The 27,544-nt window shown below is 44.5% G+C and overlaps 1 protein-coding gene across 1 annotated transcript in view; it reads left to right on the top strand.

Annotated features, from left to right (window-relative positions):
- Positions 1-27,544, top strand: part of BRINP1 (BMP/retinoic acid inducible neural specific 1) — a gene marked incomplete at both ends in the record, with an annotated part of 58,464 nt that overhangs the window by 22,870 nt on the left and 8,050 nt on the right. Inside the window, 4 exons of the mRNA XM_082295018.1 lie at positions 9,617-9,807; positions 15,230-15,399; positions 16,670-16,775; positions 23,503-23,739. Of these exons, the coding sequence (XP_082151144.1) occupies positions 9,617-9,807; positions 15,230-15,399; positions 16,670-16,775; positions 23,503-23,739 (704 nt within the window). The remainder of the gene's footprint in view (positions 1-9,616; positions 9,808-15,229; positions 15,400-16,669; positions 16,776-23,502; positions 23,740-27,544) is intronic.

Here is a 27,544-nt window from a genome sequence, read left to right on the forward strand (position 1 = left end):
TAAAATTAGGAAAAAAAGCCTGTGGTCGACATACACCTCTATCTTCAGGAAATGAAGCAAGTGCAATTTAATGAAATGATTTGTTCCAAACTGTGTTCTTGTTACAGCCTTTGATTGGTGCCATTGTGCTCCTAGGAGCACTGGCAGGCTCTGAATCCACATGGTGAATTTTGGGGCAGGGTAGGCACCGCTTGCTGACAGGGTCCATGGGGGTAACAAGGGCTCACCAGGACTAAACATGGGCCAGTCGCCCCTGGGTGATTCGTTATCTGCTCTATAAATTAAACTCTCCCTGCCTGTCTTCCATTGCAAACTTGGTTACAAAAGCAGCAGATTTAAATATTCTCATGTACTAGTTAGCCGCAAGAGGAGGGACTTCATCAAGGCTGTAATCCTCTTATCTACTAGAGTCCCAAAAAACACATCAATGTGAAAAGGTCTAGTTTATCGGGTGTTTTTTTGTGGATTTATTGTTTATTTTGGGGTTTGGGGTTTTTTTGTTGGGTTATTTTTGTGTGTTGTGTTTGTTTTGTTGGGTTGGTTGGTTTGTTTTGTTTGGCCTTTTCTTTGTTTTGTTGGGGTTATTTGTAGTTTCTTCTTGTTTCCCGCCCCCAAACCAATTGCTACAGCACAAGACTGAATAGTTTGGGGCTTTTTCCTGTCTATGTCACATGTTCCTATACAGCCTTATTTGTCTCAACATCCTGTGTCTTAGCTTCCCTTCCAACCTGTTTTGGCTGATGTCTGCCCTCATCCCCCTGGATTAGGATTGTGTGCTGAGCAAAGGAGTGTCCAAGGAGGGAATTGAAAGAAGTGTGGAGAAGAGAACCTACAATCATGTCAGCTATCCCACCTTTCTTCAAGAATACCTAAAATTCCTTAAATGACTCAGATGTTTCCACCCATTGCTTCAAAAGTGTTGTTTGAAAGCTTCTTCTTGGCAGCTCCTTGACATTCCAGGATCAACTTGATTGGGAATTCTGGGTCAAACTCCTAGAAACAGAAATCCAGAAGACCCTGCTATGAAAAATAATACCTGTGTCATTGTATTTGTAACCAGAGACCTCAAAATGCCTGATTCACAGATGAGTTTCTCTAGGCTATTTCAGGTATTTTAGTGGGAGAGCTGTTCCGGCTGCATCTTCCGTGATTTTTTATCCCAATTCACAGTGAAGGACTGGGTGTCTCTGTGTTGTTCATCCCAGTGCTGGAGCACAGGACCCCACAGCCTGTTGGAACAGCCTGTTGGAAGCGTCCTCAGTAGCTTAATAAACCATGTCTGATCTGGGTGAGCTTTCAGGGAGAAAACAGCACCAGAGCAGAACATTTGCTATTGTTAATAATGTTTGTTAAGCTGTGGTGGTGTGAACAATGCTGGGAGCTCTTGGAGAGATGTCACTCCTGCTTCCAGCAGCGCCCATCAACCCTGATGGAAATTATAGTGGCTTAGAAGTGCTGTCAGCTGAGGTGATGTTAACAATCATGGGCACCACTCACCATCACTCGTCTGCTGGCTGGCCAAGGATGACGGAGGCTGGTGTTGGGAAGGGTCTCTCCAGTGCTCTAGGTGTGGGATTTTTGCAAGGAAATCTGCACAAATAACATTACAGGGAGAGCTGTGGGAATAAATGTCCACAAGCTGTTAACACTGGAACTGCTGGGTGAGATGGAAGGGCATTGCTGCAGCTGGCTCTGCTGGGGTGTGGGAACAGATCCATAGAGGACTGATGAAGGCAGCTGTGTTGAAGAAGTTCAGAAGTTACTGTGTGTTATTGAAGATGCAGAAACCCATGACCTGGACGTGATGCCAAGCAGGTGAAAGGGTAGAAACTTACTCTGCCATGTTTTCATGTTTTGGATTTGAAGTCAGGGTTAAGAACCACAGCCACATCCTGGCCATGATCACATTTAATAATAAGCAAACTTGATAATGATTAAATTTCATGACCTGTCTTTTAACTTGTTCTTACCTATGCTGAATCACTCTGCCTTGAGTCTCTATTAATAAATTTATTCCAGCTTTTTTCTAAACAAATTGATCTTTTGGGCACCCAACCATTACATGTTTCTTCCTAAGAGACCCAAATGCAGGCCTATCCTGAGAGAAAACACAAGACTTGGAATCATGTTTGTCTGACTGGATTTTAATTCAGTGCTGGAACAACCTGTTTACCAAGGGGCTTTCAAAGTCACATGAAATCCCTCTAACTCTGAAATAATTTTATTTCTTTTTGATTCTTGCAATCATCATGTTGTTCTGGACCTATTTTTTACCTCCATCTCTCTCTCTCTTTCTCCAAAAAAAAAAAAAAACCTCAGAGTTTTCAACTCTGGAACAATTTAATATCTTTTAAAAAGTGATTAGAGAGATGAAAACAAAACTCTGGAGCAGGCTGAACTGCTTGCCCAAAAAAGGGGGGGTGTTTGAGGTTTCAGACCCCTCAGCCAACACCAAGCACATGGCCAAAGGACAGACCAAGGGGAAAAGCAACAGGAGATTCTTCCTTTGTCCTTTGGAGCCAGGTGGAGGAGGAAGTAGTCCAACAGCATTGCTTAATTTCTGCCATAGGACTCTGCTGAATGATTCAAGCACCGATTGTCCTCTCCTTGGTTCAGTCCTATCCAGGTAAATGCCCTTATAGCAATAAACCTGCTGCAGACAGCACAGCATTTATCAATAGATCAATAGTCAATTTATTTACCTCATTCACCTGCCAGCTGTCATAAGTGAGCCTGTCTGCTTGCCTGGTTGTTATGCAAAATGCTGTTGGACTTTCAGCTTAAGTGATTCTTTTTTCATACTTTTCTGGAATTAAATTTTTAGATTTTTTTTTTCTTTTTTTCATGGCAGAGATTCAGCCTCTGTCTAATTTGGAACTAGTTTAAATCTACAGACTGGAGGTTTTTTAAATAGATTAGGCGGGATGAGTGCCAAACCCTCACAGGAAACTAATTCTTGTAGGTCCTTTGAAAAGCTCAGCTTTGAAAAGAGTGACTTCTTCATGCTGGCCTAGATAGGGAAGAGGCCAAGCTGCAGAGGAAAGTGCTAAAAGAATATTGCACTGCTCAGCCTGGGGCTGTCTGGCATTTTGAGGGCACAGACTGGAAATGAAACATCACTGACCCCACCATAATCACAGATACCCCACAAAGACTTGTATAAACCCTGATCTGGCAGAACAAGATAAGCATTATAATGCTGTTGTCGTGCTCAGACCCTGTCCCTTGGCATTGTTTGCAGAATCCAGGGCTCACAGGAACCTGGAAGAGCCATCATCCTGAGGACTGGAGATAACCAGGACTTTGTGCAGCCAGTGGGTGGGACAACTGGGCTGAAAAAAGGAATGGCAAAACAAAACAAAACCCCCAAACCAACAGCTCTGTCGTAGGAGCATCTGGAAGGATTCTGGAAGATTTAGGGGTAACACAGAACTTGTTTCTTACCCAGACAAGGCCTAAGATCTCTCTGGTTTGCTTCACACTCATTGTGACAGTTACTAATAGTTGTCTGCAGCATATACAGACATGTCCAAAAATGTCTGTCTTAATGACGGTGAGGTGCTTGAAGGAAAACAGGGGCAGGGACACCAAAATCCCAGGGAACATCTCTCTGACATCAGGGAGTTCTGGTGTCATCACAGTCAATTATGTGGGCAATATGCCAAGGAGAGGGCATGAAATAATGTTTGTGTCCTGCTGTTACTGAAGAGCGTGTTGCCTTCAGGAAGGCTCATCACCTTTGGGAGCAGCTGGTGACTTTCAAGATGAATTTTATAAAAGAAGTAAAGAGCCATTGAGCAGAAAGGAGCTGGTGCCTTTTCCTTGCCCAGTTCCCAGGGAGGAGTGGTGCTGCTCCTGTTTGGGTGTGCACTGGGTGGGCTGCACTGGCTGCCCTGAAGGATGTGCCTCCAGCACCAGGAGGGGTTGGGGTGTTCTACTTATGCTTTGTTCAGTGTCTTCCTTCTCTGCTATTTTTTTTTTTCCTTTTTAAAACTGTGTCTGTCTTGATCATTATTTGATGCATTTCATTTCTTTTTTGTTTCAAGCACCAGGCTCCAAGGTCTGTGCTGAACTTGTTTCCTCACTTACATGCTTTGGTTGTCTTGGCCATTTGAAGACGGGGAATTTAATTTGCTCTGATGGACTCTCTCCCTCAGACTTCCCTCCCTGGGTAGAGATGCTCCTGCCCTTGGATCCTGCTGTCCTCTGTGATGGTGCAGAGTGGGGTCTGCATCATGTACCTATTCCAGGCTCTTGACTTTTCCTCCCTCTTCAGCAGTTTTTTTCCCTGTTTTTCTGTTTCCCTAGAGGGGTCATAGTGCTAATGAGCACTGAGACATTCCTAGTGGCTCCTTCTGCCCCTGACATGCTGGCCTTGATGGAAGCTCATTAATGCAGGCTTGAAGGGGCAGTATTTTCTCATCCTCAGCCCTATTCAAATAAAGTGTGTCCCCTTGCTGTTACAGGGAGAAAAGCCTTTACTATGTGTATGTGCCTCCCTGAGGCAGTACTTCACCCCTTATCCCTCTTCCCTCTCACCTCCCCTCCCCCTTCAGCACCTCCTACCCCTTTCAACCCTAAAGAAGCTCCTCTGGATTTTCTCCAGAGGGCAGCTGTCCTGTGCTGGCCTGGAAGGTATTTCCTGGCACACCCCAAATTCCCTTGGGCTCTCAGCCCTGCTGAGCCAGAGCACCAGCAAGTGCCTCTCCCCCACTACTTAGACCTTGGGTCAGAGTGTGTCCTTATCCCATCTCTGCCTCAGGGATACCGACTCCTCCTTGCTAAGAGGTTTCTCACCTTAGAGGTATCTTTCCAAAGCCATTCAAAGCTTCCCTGCTGGCAGAAGTTCAGGTCCTTGCTTGGAATTTCCCCTGAGGGTCAGAAGACTCTGTACTAATCCCAACTGTACCAATCCTAGCTGTACCATAGGGTGCCCCCTAATCCTGGTCAAGTCTTTGCAACTTCTTTACCTGGAAAGTAAGTGATGCACAGGGCAGTATTTCTCTTTTTAAATGCCTCAATACCTGTAGAGGCCTCACCTCTGTGTCTCAGGAGGTGGCACACAGACTGGTGGCTCTGAGAACCAAAATGAAAGGTAGCCCAGAATGGTTTTGTGAGGAAAGGTTTCAGCACCCATTATCTATGAATCCAAGGCCTTGGTAAATCCTCCCAAGATTTGCAGATGGAAGGATTCAGTGGTGACAAACAGACAAGAGTATTGTTTACTTAACCCAGCACCCTGAATTCATTTTGGCTGATTTTCTGCTTCTGCAGAAAATGCAATTAAATCTAGAGTTGAAAGCTAATCGAAAACCTGTTCTTGGAGGTGTTTCTTCAGAGGCTTCAGGAGTTCCAGGCTGGAACATTCCCTAAGGCTGAATCTATGCTGTTCCCTGCAAATATAATTTTTTTTTTATGACCTCAATAATTCTAAATGATTTCAGTAGCCATATCTATTAATGTGAAGTCTATTTTCCAAAATTGTACCTCAGTCTTGGCCTCAGGTGCATCTTGCAGCAGAGGGTTCTGTAGGTTGCTTGGAAAATTGCTGGAATTAGAGGTTTGCTTTCCATGTAAAATATTGGAATTCAGTGAGCCAAGTTTAAAATGTATCTTTTGGACATTAAACAGGAAGCTTAACAAGACCATATCATTTGCTTGACCATTGAGGTTGGAACAGATGATCCCACTGGTGTTCCCTTCCAAACTTAACCCTTCTTGGATTCCAATCCCAACGAGTCAACAGCATACAAAGAAATAAAAGAGTCAAATGCTATGCAAAACCTATAAAAAAGCTTGAAACATATCACTAAGTAAATTCAAATAATGCATAACTTAGAGGGAATTGCAACTGGTTCATGGATATTCTATGAGCAGAAGATAAACATCTAAGTTAGTTGTATAAATTATTCATCATAACATATTTGCTCAGCTTTTCTCATCAGCTGGGAAAGCCACACATCCAAGCACAGGAGGAGTACAGCAGAACTGGGCTTTCACCTCCCTGATGTGCCCTGGGAGCAGGAAGCCCTGGGGAGAGATGGCATCAATAACAATTGATGGTGGGAAGAGTTTCCTTCACTGCCATGCTTTAGAGGTGAATCCTGCTCAGGGCTCATCTGCTACATGAATAGGGACTGGGATTGTCCCTTTGCAGCTGGAAAGGCTGAGGTTATGACAGTGATTTCTTTTAAACTCCTGCTTTTGCCTCCTGCCAGTGGTGTCATGAGGTGATGTTGGACTTGATGTAAAAAATGAACCCACTTTCCCCTTGGACACATTATTTATCAAAATTTCATCCTCCTTTCCTGCCTTCTCCTGCCTTCATTGTCCATCGCTTCCCAGTTTGCCCTGTCCATCTCCACACCCTGAATGGTGACACTCCCAGGGTCTGGGTGTTGATATATCATAGCATCCTGGAATGGTTTGAGTTGGAAAGAACCTTAAAGACCATCTTGTCCCACCCCCTGCCATGGGCAGGGACACCTTCCACTATCCCAGGTTGCTCCAAGTCCTGTCCAAACTAGCCTTGGACACTGCCAGGGATGCGGGGGCAGCCACAGCTTCCCTGAAGGAGAATAGGGATCAGTACCTGACCAGTTGCACGTTTCAAATCTATGGTCTTTGCTGCTAAATTATCTATTACTAAGCAGCAAAACCAAACTGTCTGTACTTTATTGGGAACATGAAACATTCCCTCAGCCCTTTCTGAAAACGTGCTGGCTCTGGAGTGCTCTGGTCCCTCCTGACTTTATGGATACTGCAGGAAGCAGGAATCCGAATGTGGGCTTGAGTTTTATAGGAAGCAATAATTGTCTGTTTGGAGAGGAAGCACAGATGGCATTCTTTCTATGCTTGCTAGTTATGATCTTTCTGATGGGAACGGGGGCATGTCTATTTATTATAAAACCTTGCCTGTCTTTAAGCATCCAGCTCTGCCCCTTCCCATGCAGTGCAACTGCTGAAGGGACCATTCCTTCCTCAAAGGGGATTTCCTTGTGTAGCGAGGTCTGGGATTGAAACTCTAATCTGGAATGATTAGAGAAACCTCCCTGTAGCGTCAGAGAGAAACTATTTGTCTTTACTTTTAAAGTTTTATCTATCATTAAAATCAACTTTTACACAATTCTGGAACAGCAGAAAACACCCTCTGCTCCATAAAGGGGATACACTGGTGATGTATTTGTTATCTGCAGACAACTTGGGAGCCAATGATCTGTTTCAGTCACTCTTTGTGTTAAGAACCTGTTGTATGGGGGGGGGAGGGTTGCCTTTAGACTGAGGTTTTTCTAGGAAAGATGGATTGGAAGATTGGAAGGTTTGACACTAATGACTCTTGTAACATAGTAAGAGGTGTGTTTTGTTTTGGCATTTTGACTTGGCTTGTGAAAGCAAGGAACTACAGAGGGGGCATTAGCTCAGGTATAAGGAGATATTTTGAAATAAATAGTTGGCACTTTGCTATTTTGATGAATGTAACTGCTGCCAGGCAGCGTGGAGTGTTGTGAAGGGGCACAATCCAAATAAATACCTGCATAATTACATTTAGTCAAATAACCTAACACGCATTGAGTGGACTGAGTATAGAATCAACCTGGGCAGAAAAGATCTGGTTTGTGATCCTGGCCTTGCAACTGAGTCTCCTAAATCTGCCTGTGAGTCAGGGTCTCTGCCAGCCGGGTGGGGTTGTTGTGCTGGGTAGACACACCGTGATGGGACATGCTGCCTCAGTGCCAGGTGTTGCCATTGCTGGTTTGGACTGGGTGTTACGGATTTTTCCACACCAGCCAGAGTAACAGATTTGACCCCAGGATCCTTCTGGGAATGCCAAGTCTGCCTGAAGGTTTCCAATTAGTCTTTCCTGGATTACAATTTGAGCTGGGTGCCTCCAGAGAGGACCCCGATCCCAATTCATGCCTCAGACTATACCTGTACCATCTAATCACCCAATCCTCAAATCCAGCCCCAAGTCCTTGATTCTGATCAGTGGTCCCTTAACTTATTGTTTCTGTTGGTCGCTGGGCTGGCCTTCTTCTGAAGTGACTTCATTCTCTTGGAATAGTCTCCTTGGTCCTTATCTTCATTCTGCTTGTATCTGCTGAATTCAGCTTGTTCCTTGTTAGCAGCATTAATTTTCTCAAAGAAGTTTATCCTTGGTCAGTTCTTGCATGTGAAGGCTTCCTCTGCTTTAGCTGCTACTGCTGAGCCACACTAATGCTAAGCAAGACTATTCCCAGAGAACGTTATTAAATGTCTTCTGTAACACTGGGATAAAGTTAAATTTTTTCCAGGCTGGTATGGGGCTGTGTTTTGGATTTTGCTGGACACAGTGCTGATAGCACAGGGGTGTTGCTGAGCAGAGCTTACACAGGTCAGGGCTTTTCTGCCTCTCATCCCACCCCACCAGTGACTCAGCTGGAAGTGGGGAATGGATTCCTTGTTTTGTTTTGCTTGCCCTTGCAGCTTTTTCTTTATCTGCTAAACTGTTTATCTCAACTCATGAGTTCTCTCACTTTCACCCTTCAGACTCTCTTCCCCTTTGGGAGGAGTGTGTGGCTGCATGGGGCTGAGTTGCCAGCTCGGGTTAAACCACAACACCCATAATCTAAATAAAATGTTTGTCCTAAACCCAAGTTACTGGAATAAGCGAATGAAAAGTGACAGAGAAGCCTGAGTTGATGGTCTGGGAGACAGCTTAAGATAGAGCAGGTGCATTGTAGGAGAATGGGTACAAATAATATCCTCTCCTTTAAGGAAGGCTTTGCTCAATATTTTTCGAAAGACATTAATAGGTTTCTCATTTTTCAGGTGCTCAGCTGGTGATGTTTCAGAGGCTTGATTTTTAGATTGCAGGTGTGCAAGCTTTTCTCTAGGCATTTCCCTCTGTCGTTTCAAAATGGATACCTGCAATAAAGCACTGCTTTTGCAAACAGTAACTTTATTTTTTTTTCCTCCGTTGCTCTGAGTTTAAAAGCATGGATTTGAGAATCACTTTGGTTTTATTTTCTAAAACACAAACAAAACCTCTGCTTTCATCCTGGACTCTGCTGAAACCTGAATCCATCCTTTTACATGGTTTCTCTCTAAAATTGTTTTCCAAAATGCTCTTTTGCCCTACTCCTGAAGATGAAGATGTTTGGAGAAAATGTATTTTCTCCAGCTTTGCTTTGCAAAAGTGTGCCAGGAAGGCTTGTGGGCAGCAGGGATATAACAATGATCAGTTTGGGCCAGATCAGTGGTTTAGACCTGCTGACAGAGACCAGAATTTGCTGTTTTATGGAGAAGTGCAAGACCCCAAAATGTGGGAGGGTGAAAGGACCAGCCTGCTTTTGTTTTAGGGAAGTCCAGCTCTCTGCCAGACACCTCTGATGACTCCAAGGGCACCTCCTTACCAGCCTGATCCTCACAGTGTATCGTTACTGTGCAATAATGTCTCGCTTTTCCTCTTCTCCTCCCCTTGCCCTCTGTCCAGCCTTGTGGTCTCACGTGTGTATCCATGTAGGAGTGTCCAACAGGATTGGCCCCGTCTCCATCCTCCTTTCCTGCTCCCAGTGATTCTCCCTGCCCCTCCAGACTCGGAGGCTCACCCCTGTTGTGTTCCTGTGTTGTGGCATAGGGAGTTTGCCCGTTGGAAGGTGAGGAACACAGCCATCGAGCGGAGGGACCTGCTCCACAACCCACTGCCCCTGATGCCTGAGTTCCAGAGGAGCATCCGCCTTCTGGGCAGGAGACCCACCACACAGCAGTTCATTGACACCATCATCAAAAAGTACGGCACCCACCTCCTCATCTCTGCCACCCTGGGAGGTAGGTGGCAACCTGGGTTGCTTTCTGATGAGGGGGGTTGTGGGGAGTTGGTGAAGGCACTGGGCAGTGCTGGAAATGTGTCCAGTTTGGCATGGAGTTCCTGGAGTGAGTCCAGCAGAGGCTATGGCAGGGGTGATGGGACTGGGGCATCTGTTACGAGGGAAAACTGAGGGAGTTGGGGCTGTTCAGTCTCAAGAAGAGATGACTGAAAGGAGACCTCATTAATGAGTATAATTATCTAAACGGGGGTGCCTAGAGGATGGACCAGGCTCATCTTGGTGGTGCCAGCCACAAGGACAAGAGGAACAGGCAGAAGCTGATGCCCAGGAAGTTCCACTTGAACTTGAGGAAGAATTTCTTTCTTGGGAGCATTGGAACAGATTGCCCAGAGAGGGTGTGGATTCTCCCTCACAGAAGGTATTCCAGAACCAACTGGATGCAGTCCTGTGCCATGTGCTCTGGGATGACCCTGCCAAAGCAGGGAGGCTGGACCAAATACTCCACTGTGGTCCTTTGCAATCTGAATAACCCTGTGGCTCTGAAACCATGCTGGTGCAGTGGGGGCACAGGCCAGGCTGCAGCTCCCCCTCCCAAAGCCCAGCTGTGTACCCAGAGCCCAAAGAACAAAGGAATTCAGAGTGTGAGGTGGGAGTTCAGCCCCTGTGCTACGTGTGCCCCTGTGCTGCTCTGACCACCGTGTGTGTCAGGAGAAACACGTCCCTCAGCTGGGGGACTGTCCTGCCAGCCCTGCACCACTGCCCTCAGCCTCACAACAGAATGTGTTCATCCCTCTTTTTTTACAGGATGAAAACAAACGCAGGGGGAAAAACATCCTTTCTTGCTGGAACTGGAGGAATTTTAAAGAGCTCCAGGAAAAGGGAGATCAAGGAGTTGGGCAGGGAGCGTGAACAGAGGGGAAGAGATGGTCAGAAGGCTGAATGCATTACCATGGATCAGACTTCTGCAAAAACAGCAGATCAGTAAAATTCAAAATGTGTATGCAAGGGCTGCAGAGAGGTCTGTGTGTGCACAGAATGTGTCAGGGATGGCATCAGGGAGAGCCCTGGAGGGCCATGAACTCCTGAGCAGGCGATGCTGGTGGTGCTGCAGGAACATTTTGAGTAGTAACTGTTGAGCACTGGAGGGGTGAAAATCAGCAGCTCCTATTGTTATTTGCTCCTGGTTCTTTTTTCCCCCTCAGTATTATTTTCACTATTCTTTTCCCCCTTTGGGGTGGGGCTTTCTTTCATTTAAATGTTCTTCTTCCAAGAACTACTTTCTTCCAAGAACTACTACTACTACTATCTGTGAGAAGGATTCTGCAGTGTTAAAGGCTCAATTTTACTTCAGAATTTGTTATTGTTGCTCCTTCTAATGTACCTCACCTCAAGCCTTGCCACATTGCCATGTTTGTAGAGAACTTTGAGGAATTTCTGGCCATCTGTCTGTTCCCAGAGCATTCTGCAGACACTGGGATGAGATTAGATGTGTACGTATGATTCATGCACGAATTAGGTGGTGGGTGAATTGGCACAGTTCCCCTGCAGTCAAACGGCCTTTGGTGTGGTAATGTCCTTCAAAGATCCTTGGGCTGCTCTTCCAGTCCAGGCACCTGAACAAGTCCATTCCATCAGCAAGAAGTGTGAGAGAAAGGGGGTTTCCAAGCATTGAAGAGCACAAGTGATTGCTTTCATCAGGCCTTAATGAAGTCTGAGTAAAGATGTACTGCTTTTTTTTTGAGGAACTCACTTTTCAGGATGATGTTTTACAGAGCCCAAGAGAGCCAAGGAAACTGAGATTATTTTTTTTGGTGGGTTTACTTTTTCTCCATTGACATTCCTCTTTTTCTTGCCACTCACATCCGTGGAAATTAGAAATAGGAAAGGCCTTTGATGGTAAAATATATTTTTAATTTTGCCTGGGTGAGGTTGTAAATTATTCACAGGGACTTGTTTCTTCTCCTGATTTTACAACACAACAACTTTAAATATGCAGAGACTTGTAATGAGAACTGGTGTTAGAGGGGAGAGCTAAACACTCCACCAGCCTCAAGCATGGTGAGCAATGGCAGGGAGAAAAGGAGGATTTATCTTGGCAATGGCAGTCCCAGGGAAAATGTAGATGGAGCTGGGCATGCATTATGCACGGAAGACACGCTCTAATCATAGTCTGTGGGCTAAACAAGAGCTCTGGGATATAAAAGCAGAGTGTCCTGGCACACTGGCTCTCCCAGGAGCTGCTGTCTCCTCAGCAGAGCTACAAGCAGTTCTGCCCTGGGTTACAGTTGTTTGTAGTTCAGCCTGGTGTCTGAGGAGGTGGCAGACGAGTGACAAACACACAGGAAATTGTCTGGCTTTGAAACGCCAGCTGCTGCACGGGCCCCAGGAGGGTGGGAGATAGAGCAGCACCTGAACACAGCAATTTCCACACCTGGCCACAGGAGGAACAGCTCTGGTGCCTTTCAACCTACAGAGCAGCCAGGTCCCCTGAGAGCCCAGTAAAAACCCAGGTCTGCTCCAGTGTGGTTCTGACAAAGGCACTGGTGAAGGGTCACTTTGAGGGCATCCATGCTCTGGGATGGAGCTGAGAGCCAATTTTCAGGAAAAGCCCTCAAGGAAAAACAACTTTGAACATAGCATTCATTTAATAAAGGAGAAATTAAGACTTAATAATGCAGCAAAATTCTGTTAACCTCTCTTGATCCAAGAGTTGCTTTCCCGTGTGCCCCCTCCATGGGGATGCTGTGCTTTTCCAGCTCTGCACAGAGCTACACAAACTAGGTTTCCAGCAGCAGTGTCCCTGCTCAGCACCTCTCAATCCTAGGGACAGCACTGATCCTTCAGGAAAAAGCATCATCGCTCATGGATTTGAATTCTCTCTTCCTTTGGAGGAAAAAATGACAGCTTTTGTGGGGAAATCACTGATCCCTACTGCCCCAGAGCACAGATTTCTCTTCTCTGTTGTGTTTCTTAGTGCCTGGCTTGTGTTGTGTAAGGATCAAATCCAAAAGGAGATCTGCTGGTGATCTGACACCAGTGCTGCTGCCTGATGTGATTCCACCCAGGCTTCCTGCCTGCCCTCTGGCCAAGGCATTCCAGCCTCATTCCTCTAGTGAAAATGAGCTAGTCTGGAATGAAAAAGGCTGGATTTTTGTGCCTTGGCTATTAATATAAGGCATGATTTTTTTCCAGAAAAAGTTGTTTTTTTCCAATTATTGGTGGAATTGATAAAGAGTTGATGGCTGTGAATCACAGTTAAGGGGAGAATTATCCCAGGTCTTCCTTCTCCTGCCACAGCCTCACAAAATGGTGGTGAAGCATCATTTCTCATTTCTCTCTACTGCATCTCCTTGCAGTTAAATGCCTCTGTTACATGAGAGATCCAAAACTTCTGGCTCAAAATACACTTTCACACTGATCCAACCTCTTCAGTGGCAAATGAGTTGACTCATGAAAACTGACAAAGTTTTTTCAAATCCTCCTGAAAAACACAAAGAGATGAAACTTGAAAAGGCACTGAGAGTGGTCGGTGCAGTGACCACTGTCCCTCACACTAACCACAGACATTTTATTACCTGTATCTTGTGGGCTGTTTGTTGTATTCACCTGTTGTGTCTCATCAGATACAGGGGATTAAATCCCCTGGAAGATGGATTAACTTTGTTTGTGTGGACAGAGCCTGATGTGGCAGAGCCTTGATCCCTGCCAAGGTCTCCTCACAAGTTCAACACACAATAATGGTAATGGTCAGAAAGGAAATCAAAGCTGGTAATTTTCCAGGGAAAGTGTTTTTGTGAGAGGTAACAATGATGATATTGTTACTACCACAGCTTTGATCGTGGTCAAAGGCCAGTCTGTTATTTTTAACAAAATATTAAAGACAAAGTTTTACATGCCAAACTTCTCCACTTGGGTCCTGCGAAGCCAATTAAAAGATTTCAACTGATCAATTCTTTTGATGAAAAGTACCTTCTTTCCACAAAAAAAAAAAAGTCCATTTTTCATCTCAAAGCCAAAGGCTGAATCCTCAACACAACTATTGCTTGAAAAACTGAAATCTAATAAAAATATTTTGATTTTCATCCAGAATATTTTTGGTTTGTTTTCAGGCATTTGGCTTTCAGATAAAAGCTGGAAAATTTCCAGGGAAAGTGAGGGGGAGGGCTTACCGGGATTTTGGGTTATTTTCTTCAGATATGCAATAAAAGAAGTAATTTGGATGAATTAAACTATTTCAGCTAACAAGATTTTTAAAGAAAAATAAGTTCTTGTTCTCTTAAAAAAAAAAAAATTATGCAAAGATGATGAAGACCAAAATATTTTTTGATCTTGAAAGTGGTGGTACATATTTTTTGGACCATGCTATCACTGCCAGAGGCAGTGAATTCATCAGTGGTTCATCTATCAAATAAGAACAAGCACCATTCTTCTCATTAGGAGAGTTATGTAGAAATGGCACATTCCTCCCATAGTTGTGTCTTCTCTTCATTTATTAAAATCCAAGTTTCACATGTTAAGGATGCAGGATGGCATTCCACCTTTTTAGACCTCTGACAGTGCCAGCCTTATGTTAAGAATGAACTGGATTTTAACATGCCTCACCCAGCACAAATTGAACTGTTAGGTAAATATGCCTTCTTGGCTTCATGTCCTTTTCAGATATGTTTTGTTACATTCAGGTCTCTGCTGATGTTTATCAGTTCTTAACTGCTTCACTCCCAGATTTTCTGGGTTAGCATTTCAAAATCACCTGCTTTTGTCCTGTATCTAGTACAGTATTTTCACTCTCCACTTATATTCCCTGAATGAGACTCTGGGAGAGGAAAGAAGGCAGTAAGGGTGGTTAGTTTAAATTAAATTTCTTATTTACTCTTTCCTCTGATTACTTCTCTTCACTCATCCCCTTTCCCTTCCCCTTTGCAAGGCCACTGGAAGTTGAAGAGGCCCAACTAACATTTATTTGTCCACTGTACCTACCCACACACTGTATTCTTTTTGCAGTTTTCCTTCTAGCAATCAGGTCACACAGAGACTTGCATAAAGTGGGATCTTGTCCTGTCAGGTGTGCATCATTCTAGAGGCACTACCCACAGAGAGAATGTTCCTCGAGTGGAACAGATGGGCTGAATCCTCTCCAGCAGTTGTGTCAAAGCTCTGCTGGCTAAAAAATATCCAAAATGTTGTCTACTCAATTCAGTGGAGCTGATTTACTTGTCTGGTGGACATAGCCTTGCTGTCTGGATAGAGGAGGAGGCTTCTCTATATCCCCCTGGGGTCCTGGTGCTGGCGAGGAAGGGCAAATTCCTCCAAGAGTGCTTTAGGTGTCGGACTTTTCTTTCTCTAGGTGCAGTAGATGACACCACTTGCTCCTGTTAAGATGGCCCTACCTGGCAACCTGAAATCTCCTTTTCTTTCTGCTGCAGGAGAGGAGGCCTTAACCATGTACATGGACAAAAGCCGCCTCGACAGAAAGTCAGGAAACGCCACCCAGAGCGTTGAAGCTTTACACCAGCTCGCGTCCTCCTACTTTGTAGATCGTGATGGCACCATGAGGAGACTCCATGAGATCCAGATCTCTACCGGAGCAATTAAGGTACCACACACTGCCTTAGGAAGTGGCAAAAGATTGTGTGTCTATACGGATTCTCCAGGATTTGGGGCAGGACTTTGCCGGTCTGATATCTTTGGTCACAAGTTGTTTTGTTCCCAGGGTTAGTTTTTCTCTTATTCAATTGAAGAATTGATTTTCCCAGGGCCACGAATGTCTGGAAAGAGGTGGGCATTCAGTGTGGTGGCTGTGTAGGATGGGAGACTTTCACTAAATTTGACAGTGACTTCTGAAGGGGAGAGAGGGAGCAGAGGACCCAGATCATTTATGGAGGTTGGAAGGGAAAGGCAGGTCTGTGAAATGAACAACCCTGTGCCACCTAGGAGTATTTGTCTCCTGGGGGTCTAAGGCTGCAAAACATCTCTCAGCTGAATTTGCTACAAGAAAAGGTGAAAAACTCAGTGTGGCATTACTGAGGCATCTGGAATGAAACGGACTGAGAGACAGCTTGGGGGGTTGCAGCAGGAAGAAAGGGAAGCTGCTCAGAGAATACAAAATAGGGAAAATGGCTCTGCAAAGGCTGCCTTCTCTGAAAGCAATCATCCTACACTGGGCAGGGATTTTATTGTTGCTGAGTTCACTCCAGGGAAGGTGATGTGGATGGAGTCATCATTGTTAGCCATTTCTGAAAGGTTTCAGCTCTCATTACTGTTCTGTGCTGTCTCATGGCTGAGTCTGTTCCCTTCTGGATGGGAGATTGTGTTGAGATACTGAACCAGTGACAGCAGATAATCACCTGTGGTGAATTCCAGAAGGGCAGCTCTCCTCCATGGCTGGAAACCAACAGCAGCAGCACTGCAGGTCATCTGTGCCTCCATCCATCCTCAGCACAGGGCTGGTGTTCACGTCTGTTGTGGGAGCACCAGGCACCGCTGTGGGCTGGCAATCCATCTCTGTTTCTTGCTTTGCAATAAGAGAAGCCAGGGAATAATTCCTCTACAGGCTTCTGATGTTCTCCAGTGGCGATCGTCTATGAGAAACATCAATAAGCAGGATCCCATTGCCAAGCCCAGAATAACCTGAGGTACCCTGAAGAGAGCAGCCACAATTCATTCTGAGTTTTCAGCTTGCCACTGCGCCAAACATTAGCAGTGTCTGTGCAGGGTGGGGCCTTTTTTCCCAACTAGGGAAGATGTGCTTTGGGTTGTATCAGCTGGTGACAAGGAGTCCTTTGAACTGAAAGATTTTAAAAGCCTGGGGAAGGTGTGAGGCTGCAGTCAAAGGGAACATTCTTTCTTTTCTACATCCTGTGTAGGTAACAGAAACTCGGACCGGCCCCCTGGGCTGTAACAGCTACGACAATCTGGACTCTGTGAGTTCTGTCCTTCTACAAAGCACTGAGAGCAAACTCCACCTGCAAGGTAGGGCCCAGGAACCAGGGAGTGGGGTGGAAATGGGAGAGGGGTGCCCTTTTTCTGAGCCTTTTCCCCTCTTCTCTTTGCTGTGATACTGTTGTGTCTGGAAGTTCCCTGAAGCTTCTGGTGGCTTCACATGAGGCTCAGCTGAGCAGAGCCACGGCTGACCCCAGTGAAGTGTCTGAGTGCCCTCTGCCATTGAATTTTGATGGACTTCTGTGTATGATACACACACCAACATAAAAAAATGTGACCTCTTCCATCAATATTGAAGGAGAATTCTGCCCCCATCTCTCCATCCCTCCCGAATCGCTGATTTGTGTAAGAGGTTTGCATATCAGCTTTTGGGACTCTCTAATGACCATAATCTTTGGGAAAAGTCACAGAGGTTTTATTTGAATGCTAGAAGCCATGGCTTCAGTCCCAGATGGGGAGCTAGTCCAGAAGTCAACAGATAGAGGTCATGGCTGAATTAATAAATAAATACATGCTGGTTAGCAAGAAGTCAGCTTCAGTAGAAGGAAGAAATTCACTGGGCATGTAATTTACGAAGGTTATTCCCAAGTTTTTTACAAAATAAGGAAATGTGGTATTTAATTGCTCATTTGCCCAGATGGTTTTATTTCTGGAATCCTTGTACTTGCACAAATTTTAATTTTTCAGATGAATAGGCTACATTACATCTTCCGCTTTGAGTATAATTTGGCAAGTGCTGTTTTAATCTTTGGTTTCACAGAAACTGGGTTTCATTTACCAAGTAATGTTGTGGATATAATATTATTGTTGTTATTATTTGCCATTAAAAATCATAGGCAAGTTGTTTTCACTATGCCAGTGATTACCCAAATCACTGAGTTCTGGTTCTTACCTAATTAACAGTGAGCAATTTGAGGGGTTTTTTACACTGTGCTGATAATGAAAACCCAAGGATGACACATGAGATAAGTGGGGAAGCAGCTAAATCAGCAGGCAGCTTGGGTTTAGGCAGACAAGTGGGTAAATCAATAGACCTCTATTGGTTATCTGATCCTACAAGAGAGGAGATAAACCAAGGGATGGGGGAGGAGGTGGAGGAAGAGGGGAAAATTAGGAGACAGAGGGGATGAGGCTGTGATCTCTGATGGGAGCAGACAGAGGACCTTGAGGGTCAACCACACGTGGGTTTCATGCTCCATGGCTGAACCCCGTGCAGGGAGGGGCTGGAGCCAAGCCAAGGGAGACAGCAAGCGAAGGGAGGAAGGTAGGAGCTCTTCCTAATAGATCAAAGTGACCTTTAAGGCTCCACCTGCATTTTCTACCTAATCTGGAGTGTGGTTCTTGGGATAATTACCCAGGATCCTTCCTCTGCTCTGAGAGGCCTCATTAGGAATTAGTCACAGGGCTGCAGCAGGTAATGGATCGTGACCAAGTCTCCTCTGATCTGATCAGCAGCCAAGCATGAGCTGCTGACAGAAATCCATGTTCCTGCCTTTGTGTCACTCCAGCTCTGAGCCTGGCTCAATAAAAGAGCAGCTTCTTCATGACAGGGAGAATTTCTCTGTCTGAACTTGCTGCCGCCCAGCCCTGGGAGTTGGGGTTTCAAAGCTGTGCCTTTCAGGAGAGACTGGGTGGACTGTGGCACTGATTGCCATGGTCTGGTTGACAAAGTGGTGATCAGTCAAAAGCTGGACTCGATGATCTTGGTGGTCTTTTCCAACCTAAGTGATTCCATGAACTCATGTAGGGTTTGGGCAGGTTGATTTCAGGGGAGGATGGTGCAGGGTGTCTGGTGCTGCACTTGTGGTTACTGGGACAGGAAAGAATCACTAATTTATAAACCAGTATCCTGTGGGCCCAGTATGCATGACATGCACTGGGGTGTATATATATACACATATATACACAGTATTTATCCCAGGAGCCACAGAAGGTCTCCCTTTTTCCCAGCACTTCCTGGAGCAGGATCCCTGTGGTGATGCAGGGCAAGAAGCCAGCAGCTCTACAGCAACGTGGTGGGAAAAGGGGAATTTGTGCTCCCTGGACAAGTGTCCTGGGCAGAAATTGGAAAATTTGACTGAAAAAAGCAACACCTTAAAAAATTTCAGGAAATCCAAATTTCAGTGGCACGTCCTGTTGTATCGATAGTGTTATTGACAGTATATGTCAATATTGGAGCATAGCACTATTTCAGTGAGGTATAATGCTTCTGTGCTGTTCTAACCTGTGCAACAATAAACAGGAAATGTTGCATATCAGGTCATTTGCTGCATCAAATATGGTCATATATTATAATAGTATATATAATGCATGTTATATGCAATACTTACATAATATTACATATATTATATTACTATATTTAATATTATATTATTATAGATCTGTAAATACCCTTCTATATTATACATATATAACTACATAGAGAGATATATTATATACCTATATAATATATATGATAGTATAACATTAGAATTTACATTACAATTACTATTAAAGCTTTTTCCAAGATGGGCAGAACAGTAATGACCAAAATGGGCAGAATGGTAATGAAAGCACAAAACATTTCAGCTTTTCAGTGCAGTGAAATGAGGGAGTATGAAAAAATACATTTAGAAAGTCAAAAGTGCTTTTGGAGTCAACATGCTCTCACAAAATGCTTCAATGAAACTGCATTTTCAACAGAGAACTCTTCTGTGGAAAATATTTCAAATAGCTTTAATTTAGAGCTGGGGAAATTTACCTCTTTTAATGCAGGAAGCCTTTTATATACAGTCTAAAGCCAACATCTCTCTCTAATAGTTTCTCTAGGTGAATTAAGGACATGTTCCCTTGTCAGACACTTCATATGCTGCCTGTAGTTATCTAAGATAAACTTATACCAAATTGGTGCCTCTCTTCATTTTTAAAGAGGAACTTTATGCTTTACAAAGTGGCAGAATTCCCCCTCTGATCAGTAAGTTACCTTCAAACCTAAGATATTCAAGTCAGCAGCAAACTTACTGTGTGCATCTGTTATCATCTCCTGAGGCTGCTGTTGGGGATGAGCCCATTCCTTGTGCCCCCTGGCTTGGATTGAGGGATTGTCCCCATGGAAATGGTCCAATATTCCAGTTTTTAAGACCAGCTTGCCTCTCTTCTTGGCTGCTGACAGGAGGTTGTTTCATCAGTAGACAACAGTGAAAGATTGAATATATATGTGTTTTTCTGAATGTTTGAAATACCCAAATAAATTTGTTCGAGAACAGCACAGCATTTGGGATATTTTATTAGGGTTGTGGCTGGCAGCAGGGCTTTCCCAGCTAGCACAAGCTGCTCTGTGGGGCTGTTATATTCCTTGGGATTACAGCTTTCCTGCTTTACAGATAGAAACTGTAGCACCAGAGCAGTGGTCTCAAAAGATTGATGCCACCTGTGCTTTACTGACAACCATAACCCACTGAATTGCAGCAATATTTAGTCCCTGGGCATGGGCTAGAACTACACATGAAAGGGAGGATTCCAGGACTTGGTGAGATGCTGCTGCTGGCACAGTGCTTGTAAAATCTCTTGCTGAGGTCTGATCACAGAGGTGCTCAAAACTAAAGCAAAAAAATTGATATGAATCTACCCTTGTCTGGGGATGATGAGGAATCTGTGAATATTTATGTGTATATATATATATATATATATATGAAAGTACTTCTGTGGAAATAGGCACAGCTGTATTTCAGTAACACTGATTTCTTCCACAAGGAAATTCTTGGCTGGAAGATGTGAGTCACATGTAAGCCCTACAGCCTGTTTGAAAGTCAGGGGGTTGTGTTTGGAGTGTGCACACTGGTGCTCCTATGAGTGGCTGGATTTGGGTGTCACCTGTGCAAACACAGCTCTGAGTGTGTGCTTCTTGTCCAATGCTTCAGGTAACTGATGGATAAAGCAAAACCGCTGATAAAGTTAAGTATTTATATAAGTGCTTTGACAAGTTGGTGCTAGGTCAGAGGTAAGAGGTCTGATTGCCCCTTAAACATGATATTATTTCTTACAAGAGGAGGTTATCCTGGAAATGTTTTTTTTTTTTCAGAAAGCATGAGTTTTATGGGCAGAAAGAGAGTATCCACGTGAAGCACTGAAGTGTTAGAACGTGTTGTGTTCTGGAGATTACAGGGTATTCATGTTTCTGCATCTGCTGGAATGCATGGAGGATGTCCCTTGGAATGGGAAGTGCTTTCCCTGAAACTTCAGTGGCTTTTTTCACCCTATTCCCTCCAGGAAAAAATAAAATAAAAATCTCCAAAGTCAGGATCGTTCGTAGATGAGACCAAACAGCTTGTTGTGCTTTATCCAAGTTAAAATTCAAAGAGAAACTATGGAGAACTTAAGAGCCTGAGGTCATTTGATCATGTTTGAAGAGCCAGAGCAGGTTGCTCCTCCATGAAGCAGAGTGGAAAATGTATTCATGGGACTTGGACCATGAATGAAGAGTCAATGCACATCAAGAAGTCCAGCTCTGCTCTCATGTGAGCTTGAAAGCTCAGTGAGTACAGCTGCCTTCAGGCTCTCCAGTCCCCTTTGTGGATCAGTTCTCCAATAGCACTGCACTTTCATTCCATCCTGAAGGAAAGTTTGGATCCTGGCAGGTGGGACCATCACTAATATCCATGTGAGGATTTGACAAGGGACCATCCCTCTGTTGTGGTTGTTTCAGATAAATCAGAGAATCCCAGAATGGTTTGGGTTGGAAGGAACCTTAAAGCTCACCCTGTTCCACCCCCTGCCATGGGCAGGGATAATTTCCACTATCCCAGGTTGCTCCAAGCCCCATCTTACCTGGCCTTGGACACTCCCAGGAATGGGGCAGCCACAGCTTCTCTGGGCACCTTGTGCCAGGGCCTCACCACCCTCACAGGGAAGAATTTCTTCCTAATGTCAAATCTAAACCTACTTTGTTTCAGTTTAAAGCTGTTCCCCCTTGTCTTATCATTACAATCCCTAGAACAGGCTGACCTTCAGGACACCCTGAAGACAGCAGGAAGAAATCTGAGCTTCTTGTTGAGACACATCTCAGAAAAGACCAAAGGGACCTCATAATGATGATCCTCTGCAGGCCAGTTGTGAGGTGTTTGCAGGGATGCTGTACTGGTCAGCTCTTTGTGTGTTCCTTCCAGTCCCCAATAGCAAAGCTGAAAAGGCAGCAGGATCTGTGCGGAAACAGTGCCACCGAATGCCAGGCTTGAAGTCCTTCCCTGTGCAAGTGTCACAAACATATTCCCAGCTGGACAGTGCTCCAAGATCATCCTGCCTGGAGGCTGCCAGTGGGGTCAGGCAGAAGGGCAGCTTGCTGCCACCAAGCATGGTGCTCACCTAGACCAGGGGGAGAGGAAACAGGGCTCCCTGGGCCTTCCACAGCCTCCTGAGCCCCCAAACCTGCTCTTCCAGAGGGACCTCATTAAGGCTGAAGTGCATCTCTGGATCCAAAAGCAAAAGGGCAATAGGGGTCCCAGGGTCACCACCCGTGGCTTTTCTCTTGTCTGAGGTGAACACAACCCATCAGAGACGGACCTGCACACCTGAAAGGGGTCACAGCCCTTTTTGCCATTCCCGCATACTCTCATCCTCTGAATTATTGTCTGATTTTCATTCCACTCCCATGAGCTGTCAGGCACAAATCCAGTAATTCAGCACAGCAGAAACACAAACAGATGGGTAATTGACCCGCGTGCCTTCATTACACTGGAGTTCAGTGCTGCCATTCAGGCCATAAACTCCTCTTGCTGCCACTCCAAAGTCCCTGGCCTTTTCCAAGTGGGGTCCCGTTAAAGGCTCATTTGGAGTCATTGTCCTCTGCCTCTGCACCACAGACGCTGACAGGGGCTGACAGGCAGGACTTGCCAGATAGAAACAAACAGCTGTGAATCCTCAGGGAGATCCATAGATAGTCTGGAGGAGGACAGGATGGAAAACCATGTACACTGTGCACAGGGCAAACACTTAAACTCTTAGTACGTCCTCTGGTACCTGAGCATGGGTGCACTTACACTAATGCCTGCACAGATGGATAGATACACAAACACTTGCCATGGAGAAAGGACAAGGGGATAGATCTCCCTGCTAATGTAAATCTGCTGAGCACCACTGAAATCATTGGCACTAAATCCATTTGCACTTTTATAGGATTTGGCAAGTAGCCTTCCTAGCAGGGAGCAAGCTGTGAAGGCTCAGGTACCCAACTCCTGTGTTTATGCTGTGGGAGCTGGGCACTTAACTCTGTGAGGGTCTTTTACAAATCCACTCTTGTGTTATTTACCTTTCTTCTGTTTTCCATTCCTTCTTATTTTCCATTTCAGTGTGTATTTTCCTTTTTTCTGTGCTACCAAACCCATTTAGTGTCTCTCAAAACAGGTAAGAGCATCATAATGCTCATTGCTTCTGAACTAGCACTTGGTTTCAGGAGACAAAAACAATCACACCTGGGATTAAGGGAGGCTTTGCATTCAGGGGCTTTGTAATGTGCTGGGATCTGGGAATGGGATGAAAGGGTGTTGGGAAGAGAGAAGTTACTTGTCGCCCTTCTCCCACACACGAGATGGGCTCTGTTCTCAGCTAAATCACTACTTGCCCTGGAGGGATGCAGGTGGTACCTTCCTTATTCATGACAGCTTTTAATTCTTCACCATAACTTTCCCAAACTGCTAATGAAACAGGTTTTGAGGAATAAATACCTGAAATTACTTTTTAATTTACTTTTTTTCCTCCCATAACCCTCTTGTTCCCTCTCCAGGTCTCCAGATCATCTTCCCTCAATATTTACAAGAGAAGTTTGTCCAGTCTGCCTTGAGTTACATCATGTGCAACGGGGAGGGCGAGTACATCTGCCGGGACAGCCAGTGCGGCTGCCAGTGCTCTGAGGAGTTCCCTCAGTGCAACTGCCCCATCACCGACATCCAGATCATGGAGTACACACTGGCAAACATGGCCAAGACCTGGACAGAAGCCTATAAAGATCTGGAGAATTCAGGTAACTGAGCAAAACTCACTTTTTCAATTGATGGCAGATTGTATCAGGTAAAAATCTTTTATTCCCTCAGTATAATGCTCTAGTTTGGCTAAAAAATAGAGGATATTGAGCTCAAACCCAGGATCTTAGTCTTGAGAGAGTACCCTTTTTCCCTCTATTAAACACACAGACAGGAACACACACCACACATGGTATTATGTGTACAGGGATATTTTCCATGGAAGTGTGTGATTGGTTAAAAATCTGATTTTTCATACCAAACCATCTCCAAATCTCTTTTAATAGTTCTGTGGAGAATCTTCCATAATACAAATGATGCAGAAATTGCTTTTCAGATTTGCATGAATGATTTATTCTGCTTTGGTGAAAGCAATTCAGAGGGAGAAGAACACACAGGACAGATGAAACCTCCTTTGAGGCAGGGAGAAGAAAGGAAAATGACTCCTCTCTCCTGCAGGGCAATGTCTGCTGCTGGGAACATTTCTCTTTTCCATTTTCTCCCCAGGTGAGGCTGGGGGTGCCAGCAGAGTTTGTTCCACGCTGATGCTGGTAGTGGGAGTAGTTTACCCATAGCAGGTGTGTTGTACTCATGGGATGCACACTCTTGAGGGCTTGAGATAGGAAGGAGCAACACTTTCAGTGAATTCTATCCTTTAGCAAGTGGCCTACTTGCCCCAAAACCACACAGGCACCAAGCAGAACTTCATCAGGAACTTGTCCTTGTGTTGACTCTCATCTTTCAGTTTAACCAGCTACTTTCCAACACATTTTCTTCAATGATTATTGTCACAACTGCCCAGATCTCCATGTCAGGGAGGAAAACTCTGAGAAAAGAACCATCTAGCTAAATTCAAGAAGAATTCTTCCTAAGTTTTCTTTCTTTCTTCATGTTGAAGGTCACCATAATCCCTTTAACAGCTGAAATGCAGTAGCCTGTGATGTTTCCTTGAAGGGCTATTGAGGATTTTCTTCATACTTCAACATGTGGCCCCTGCTGGTGTTTCTGCTGCTGCATAGATCCTTATGTCCCACTCCTGCTGTCACCTTGGTGCTCAGCTGAGCAGTCAGAGTGGGAATTAATGGCCTGAGGCTAATGCCCATCTTGACCAGATCGCCCCATGTACCTTGGGGAGCCACAGGGCTGGGCAGTTCCAGGAGCAGGTCACCAGCTAACGAGGTCAGATGTTTTCTGTGAGTTTCTATGGGTTCATGGATGGGGTGGGTAACACCAGGGTAAACCAGAAATGTGGATTTCAGGAGCTTTTGCCAGCTCAGTACTACACAAGTTTACAAGGATTGCTGGCAGTGCCGGCCAGCACAGCTCTGCCACTGGTTATGTGTTACCAGTTGTTAGTTCTGGCACAGGATCTTCACATAAGGTGCTCAAGAGTCACAAGTTGGTGTCATTAAAGCCCTTCTCTTCCCAGGGGATCTAACCCAGGCACTGAGAAGGTGGGAGCCCTGTGGAGAGGGGAGTTCCAGTCCCACAGTCTCTGTCCCTGTCACATTCTGTCCTTGCTGCACTCGATCCAAGCACAGGCCAGGGTAGATAATTATATTCAGGCTCCCTCCCCTTGAGATTTGAACTGGGGAAGGTGTTTTTCATTTGCCATGTTAAAGTGACATATTGCAGTGCAATTTCTGCCATATTCCACCCAGGGCTGGAGGCTTTTCAGGGCTAGATGGAGTGATTATCTTTATGTCTAAAGATGCTGCATCTGATTCATCACTTTGATGCATCATGCGTGAACTTATCCTTTGAGATGGAAGTTGCTATCAGAAAAGACTGCAGTATTAGTGTTTTGCTTCTTTGTTTTAATAAATATTCCCAATAACTAGGGGATTTTCTTCATTATGAACAGCAGAGGAGAAATCTCTGATGACATCTGAAGGCTTTTCCAATAAAGTGGACTGAAAGTCACAGGAGTGCTCTGAAAGCAAATACCATTTTGCACAGGAAGCTACTGAGAGCCTAAAACATTTGTATTCTGCTTCTGGTCTGTGTTGGATCCTCTGTTAATCTGAAAAAATCATGCAGGGTGAATCAGGAGTTGGTGTAATTTGGAATAGTATCTTCAAAGTCAAGGAGGATGCAGTGAACTGGAGCTGCTTTGAATCAGCTCAGGAGTTTTTTTAGCCCTGTGCTTCACTGCTTGTGTGTAAATTGAGAAAAATAACACTGCTTTATTCTTGGCATTTTAGAATGGCTGGTCAAAAAAATTCTGTGACTGTGGATTAAAAAAACCCCAACTTTTAATTAAGTCATTAAGTCATTAAGTGGAGTTTTATTTGTTAATTTGTTTGTTTTTTTCAAGACTATTGCCTTCTGATGTAAATGGGATTTTTTTTTTTTTCTTTTTAACTCTGGCAAAAGGAAAACTTAATCTGTGAAAGAGATGTCTGATCTGTCAATTCCCTGCGGTGGCACTTGTGATGCTGAGTCATTGCCATGGGACTGCCTTAGGGATGGGGTGACTTGGCAGAAAGAGGGGCCAAGCTGCATCACGGGAGGTATAGTCCCAGCCATCAGCAAGGTTTTCTGTGCAGAGGAATAAAATAACAATAAAGGCAAACAGACTTTTAATTAATTGGAAATTCTTAGGGTTAAAAATGAACTCTTCCCAGAAATAATGAATATCCCCATCCATACTGTTGGTTTCCAGGCAGAGTTATAAATAAATATAAATAATGAAGAAACGATGTTGGTTTTAAAGTACTTTTTTTCCTTCATCACCCTAATTTTAAACAACCCCATCCAGCTTTTATTTTGCCAGATTTGCTGCTCATTTGTTTTTCCCCCAACGTTGCACTGCGGTAGCAAAACGTACACACTGCACTGAAACTCCTGCCTTGCCCGTCTCGATGAAAAATGTAGCACATTCATCATCAGAGGGAAAAGAGCCTGGGCTCCTGCACAAACAGGCTTTTGAGGAAATTGATTTATAAGGGGCGGGAAGCAAATGCAAGGCTTTTACTGCTGAAAGGTACCTGGAGTAATCAGCATGGTCAACAGAAGCAATTATACATGATGGTACTTTCAGAGACCCGCGGAAAAGCACAGAGTCAGGTTTGGGGAGGAGAAGGGCACTGGAAGCAGCATTAAAACCAGAATGAAAACCTGAGAGATGACTTAAAAAAAGGAATCTCTTAGTTATCTTTGGGGGAGAAAGGAGATAAGCAGATGTCCCAGGGATGCTGGTAGTGCAGTGATGATGATGATTTTTATGAGGAGCTCAGTTACACCATGTGATGAGTAGAATGTGAACATCCATTTACCATCCATGTCAGGATGGGACTGACTAATGTACAGATAGCCTTTGTTAGGCAGTTAAGCATGAACTGCAAGTTGATGAATAATAGGAAATCTGTTATGCAAATATCTTTAACTTTGTACTATAGGATGTAAATTATCTGGTCTGATTTTCTCTCCACTAATTCTGTGGATTATTTCTTTTTATTTGAAAAGATGTCAGCCTTTATAAGCTCTCCTTTTCTGACTTTTTTCCTTTGCTTTTGTCCTCTTTTCCTTCTGAAAAGAGGATGAAGGAATTAAAAAAAAAAAAAAAAGGATTGGGAAAGGATCAGAAATAATGTAGATAATGTACAGCAAAGATGGCTGTACTTCTTGTTGTCTTATTTGAGAAGTTTATGGCAGGGGTCTAGTCCAGCCTCCCTCTAGAAGCAGGACCATAGCCAGCAGTAGGTCAGGTCAGCCATGGTTTGTCGAGCAGAGTCTAAAATGAGAGATTTTTATACATCTCTGATCATGTTCCAGCGCTGCGTTAACTCCAAGTGAAGAAAATTT

This window comes from Coloeus monedula (genome assembly GCF_965178545.1).
Source record: "Coloeus monedula genome assembly, chromosome: 21".
NCBI lineage: Eukaryota > Metazoa > Chordata > Aves > Passeriformes > Corvidae > Coloeus > Coloeus monedula.